Source organism: Phaseolus vulgaris, chromosome 5 (genome assembly GCF_051622355.1).
Source record: "Phaseolus vulgaris cultivar YP4 chromosome 5, ASM5162235v1, whole genome shotgun sequence".
NCBI lineage: Eukaryota > Viridiplantae > Streptophyta > Magnoliopsida > Fabales > Fabaceae > Phaseolus > Phaseolus vulgaris.
This window is the reverse complement of record NC_143502.1, coordinates 35188373-35193334: the sequence shown is the minus strand read 5'-3', so window position 1 is coordinate 35193334 and position 4962 is coordinate 35188373. Positions and strand designations below refer to the sequence as shown.

The window sequence follows — 4962 nt, the reverse complement described above, 5'->3', positions numbered from 1 at the left end:
GTCATGGGTGATTTCCAAAACTCGAGGAGTAAGTTTTTTCGTATTTTGATTGGTGCCTTGAGCCTATGGTATACATGAGATCTATTAGAAATCGCTAGGTGGTTTTTTACGCAGTGATGTTTTAGGGGTCATTTTTGGTTTTCAGCCGAGTGTTTCTGTTTCATGTGTTCCTGGATGTGTTAGAACTTAGAAAAAGGATGTTTTATGTTCACTTTGTATAAGGGTTGAGGTATGCCTAAAACATCTTTATTCTATTTATTCGTTTTTTGCCGATGAAAAAAAAGTTATAATTGTTTAAAAACTATGGGTTATAAAAGTTGGAGTTCTTTAACTTTATTTTTAGCACGAATAAGTTAAATAAGTTTATAAAATTTATAATAACAGATTAAAACTTATCTTAAAAATAAAGTTTGGTTTTACTTTTAGATTCATTAAGACTAAAGTTAGTATATTTACATTTAAATTAGGTTTTATTCCTAATAAATTAAAAAAAATTGTTTTCTTTGCGTCTCTAATAATTTTTTATACTGTATAATTACGTTATTCTATTATTCAAAGCGTAATCTATATAGTTTTCGAGATTACATAAAAAATAAATAAAAAAGTTACCCGAAGGGAAAAGCTAAAAGAAATTAATTAAGATCATTAATAAAATCTGATAATTAATATATATATATATATATATATATATATTCTTTTCAATCCTTTTCTTTTTCCTTCCATCTATTCAACTCGATTATATATTATTTTCTTGACTCTTATACAGTAAGGTGCGAAAACATTTCTTTTCCCGAATTATATGATTATTACGTATGATCGTGGAACACGTTGCTTGTGAACGCTATATACGAGAGGAGAAAGACTCTGGTGAGAAGCCGAGAAAATAGTAAACCGAGTCTTTGTCTGTCACTGCTTCTGTTTCCTTGTCTTAGGTTTAAGTTCAAGATCACAGTCCACGCAACAAAAGACACAGCCACACTGAACATTCAAAACAAACAGCTACATACCTGAAGAGATGGCGAGAACCCCTTGTTGCGACAAAAATGGGCTCAAGAAAGGATCATGGACACGAGAGGAAGACAAGAAGTTGATCGCTTATGTCACCAAGTACGGCCACTGGAATTGGCGCCTGCTCCCCAAGTTTGCAGGTATTTCATCATGAGGATCGTCTACATGCATTACTGCTACTGTAACACTACATTTTATACACAACATTAGTCTTGAATCCACTATGGTGAAGTCATTTGAGAAGTTTTCACGAGTTTCTAAGCTCAAACTTAACAACTGAGGGATTTTCTACTTTGTCTTTGACTCATATTGGAGTTCATTGTAGCTCTAACCATGTTGATTTTTAGGTCTTGCAAGGTGTGGGAAGAGTTGCAGGCTGAGATGGCTGAACTATCTAAGGCCAGATGTTAAAAGAGGGAATTTTAGTGATGAGGAGGAAGAAATCATTGTGAGACTTCACGAAAAGCTTGGTAATAGGTATGCATAAACTATTTGGCCTTCTACTACTGTTTCTTCTGAGTTTTCACTACTCAGTTCACTTTGATCCGCAAAAAGCTAAACACATTATCATGAATCCGATTACACCAATTGCATTGTAACTTTTACTATAGGATTCAATCTGCTGTTATATCATAAATAGAATAATTTAAAGAGTTGAACACTTACTCACTTCACTCACTCAATTATGGAGATACAATTAATATATGTACTGTGCATTCAAAGCTACCGAGTACACCAAATTCACTTCACAAACCAAATAAAATAATATTTAATCATATATAATTTTTTTTTAATTTTAAATAGTATTATATTATTATAATATGGTGTCATATATAATGTAGGGGTTGTACATAAGGGTTTAAGGAAAAATAGCCTTTTAATTTTTTTCAGGGATTGGACATTCGTTCTAAGTTTTTGCACCTTGTGTAATTTTTTTTCCCAAATTATAATTTTTGATAAAAAAATTTATTTACCAAAATGGATAAATTGTATACTATTTTTAAAAAATTAGACTAAAAATTGTATATGACATCTATAACTTTAATATAATACAATTGAAGTCGTATAAGAGTAACACCATAAATTCATATACGACTTCATTTAAAATTAATTTTATATTTATTTAAAGTTGTCAAGGTATCATACAACTTTTGATTAACTAAATTGACAAAGTTGTTAAGAACTAAATTGACAAAGTCGTTAAGGTGACTTTCATGTGAAGTCCTTTTTAGCTTAAAAGTTGTGTCCATAAATTATGATTTTCACTTTAAAGACATATGATGTATGACTTACTTATTTTTATAAAAAAATTTACCAAAATCATAATTTGCGGGAAAAAAATTACATTGCTATCGTGAAAAAAAAAACATCATTTCTATGTCTATTTGATTTAATCCCTTGTAAAACAATTAATATGTTTACTATTTCCTAATCAATTAAAAATTTGCTTCTAAATTATCCCAAAATAGTCTTCATTCATATTAATTTGTATGTACAATTTCTAATCTATTATCTTTATTTTTTTAAATAAAATTTCAATAATTTTTAGAAAACATTCAATAGTTAAAAATAATCTTATATAAAATTTAAACTAATTTTATAAATATAAAATACAGCTTATTTTTTATAATTTTATTTATACAACTTAGATACTAAATATATTTTATATTTTTTTTATTAAAATAATTGTCTATCTTGTATATTAAAGTATTAAAAACTAGTCTCAAGTAAAAAAGACATAATTCTGTGGCTTGATATATTGCAATTTATATCTATGCTGAATTTGGATAAAAAAGAAATTCTAGATGTAGTAAGAAAATATAAACTGACCTCACAAGTCTTACGTCATCCACTGTGTATTGACGTACTATATAATACCATAGTTTATTATTCTAAGAATTTAATTAACTAAACACAATTACTAAATAAAAATTAATTTTAAAAAATAAATTATGAGGAATCATCATATTAGTAAAAAAGTTATTGATTTTTACAATGATTATTAAAAAAAAATTCAGAACGATTTCTTATGATGGATAATGTAAAAAACAGTTCTATCACAAAGTTTGAATAATTGTTTCAGTTCCTATTACCTTAGAGGATTTAATTTAATTCTCTGCTTAGCCAATGAAATTGTGAATTATATATGCTCTCTTTACTAGAATAAAATTACGATATAATTAAAATTTTCATTTCAAAACACTTCAACTATTATCTTATAATATTTGCAAGAATATATATATTATAAACCTTTTTGTTAGATGAGTATAAAATAGACCAATCATAAGACTTTGGGCATGAAAGACAATTCTTTGAAAAATTTCAAATATTTAATAAAGTAAAATTTATTATAATTTGATTGGATAAGAAAAAAGGGTGAACAAAACTATGTGGGGTTGTGGATGAGAAGGACAGAGAAAATAATAGATTTGAATAGAGGTTATTGTGTGGTGTGTCCGACTGAACTATTGTTGGGTCATTAATTTCCGTACAGAAATTATTGTGTGGTGTGTTGAGGTTGGATTTGATATTAATAATGTTGTGGTTGTGAAGATGGTCAACAATTGCTGCTGAACTGCCAGGGAGGACTGATAACGAGATAAAAAACCACTGGCACACCGTCCTCAAGAAGCGTTTTGAACAAAAAGCAGAAGCTAAAAGCGGAATTGGAAAAGAATCTTCTATTTCCAGGTCCTTTGAGACCGTATCAGAGAATTACAGTGACCCAGATGCAACAAATGCTTCCCCTGTTGCACCAGCTGCCGCTACAAATCATGAAAGTGATGATGGTCTTTCCTTTTTTGATGCATACTCGGAGCCTGTGTCTGCAGATTTCTGGACAGAACCTTATTTAATTGACAATTCCTATGTTCCACCCGAGTTTGAACCTGTTTACTTTAGTCCCATGTACGATGTAGAACTTTGGAACCAGAATGAGATGTATCTGCAGGAATGTGAGGGCTTATTCCAATGATCACTAATGGAAAAGCTTAGTCATGCGAATTAAAAGGCTGATGATGATGTGTGATTGTAACTATATTTGGTGACCAGAATAAGATAAAGAAGAATGGTGCGTAAATACTTCATTACTTCAAACATCTCAACCATTATGACTACGTGTTTATGTATCATAAATATTGAAAAGGCTAAATAGCACATAAGAGAAAAATATATGAATACTATATATGATACAATTTTACAATTTGATAAAAAAAAAGATAAAAATAAAAATAAGTGTTGAAACGTAATAGATATTTATTATCATGTTTAATGAAACAGTCATGTATTATAAAGAGAAATAGAAAGTTAGGATTAGCTGTTGGAGATCCCACATCGACTAGAGATTAGAGCTTTTCATTGTATATAAGTGGGTGCAAACCTCAATCCTATGAGTTGGTTTTATGGGGTTGAGTTAGGCTTAAAGTCTACTTCGTAATATTAGCTACACTCAAAATCTGGTTAATTTACTAAAGTGCTATAATTTTTTTAATTTATTAAAATGGACAAATTTTAGAATTTGTATGAGTTAAATCGTGTTTAAAAAGATGATTTTAAAATGAGTTCCAAATATCATTTGGATAATTTTTTCTACACTAAAATCGTACTTTTAAATATATTTTTATATCTTTTAAATATTTTTAGTAAAATTGTGCAAATATCTTGATTTTAAATTTTTATAATTTTTAACTATTTTTAATTATTTTTTAAAGTCGTCTCTATTAACACAAATTTAGTGGCCTTTTTTACATGCGATTCGACTAGGAAACTAGGAGCATACCATTAACTAGGAGCAAACCATCCCACTGAAATCGTGCATCATGGGAAGTTTGCATTCCAGCAAAAGTCATGCAAGATAGCAAGAGTTTGGTGCACCAAATCAGCAAACTTGAAGTCTTGGAACAATCTACTTCATTTTGTCTAATTTTTCTCTAGTCTTAAATAAGTGTATATCGC

The 4962-nt window shown here is 29.0% G+C and overlaps 1 protein-coding gene across 1 annotated transcript; it reads left to right on the top strand.

The window, feature by feature from the left end:
- The first annotated feature begins 812 nt into the window (after positions 1–812).
- On the top strand, positions 813–4239 carry LOC137834502 (transcription factor MYB14). Its single transcript, XM_068642533.2, has 3 exons — positions 813–1148; positions 1356–1485; positions 3562–4239. Exons 1-3 carry the CDS (start codon positions 1016–1018, stop codon positions 3980–3982), a joined length of 684 nt encoding a protein of 227 aa, XP_068498634.1. The 5' UTR covers positions 813–1015; the 3' UTR covers positions 3983–4239.
- Positions 4240–4962: the final 723 nt, after the last annotated feature.

What these genes read in the sequence shown, in the direction of transcription:
- LOC137834502 (XM_068642533.2), top strand. Translation starts at nt 1,016, where the DNA reads ATGGCGAGAACCCCTTGTTGCGACAAAAATGGGCTCAAGAAAGGATCA. An exon ending in CCTGCTCCCCAAGTTTGCAG is followed by an intron (nt 1,149 to 1,355) that starts GTATTTCATCAT and finishes GTTGATTTTTAG; the next exon opens with GTCTTGCAAGGTGTGGGAAG. An exon ending in CACGAAAAGCTTGGTAATAG is followed by an intron (nt 1,486 to 3,561) that starts GTATGCATAAAC and finishes GTGGTTGTGAAG; the next exon opens with ATGGTCAACAATTGCTGCTG.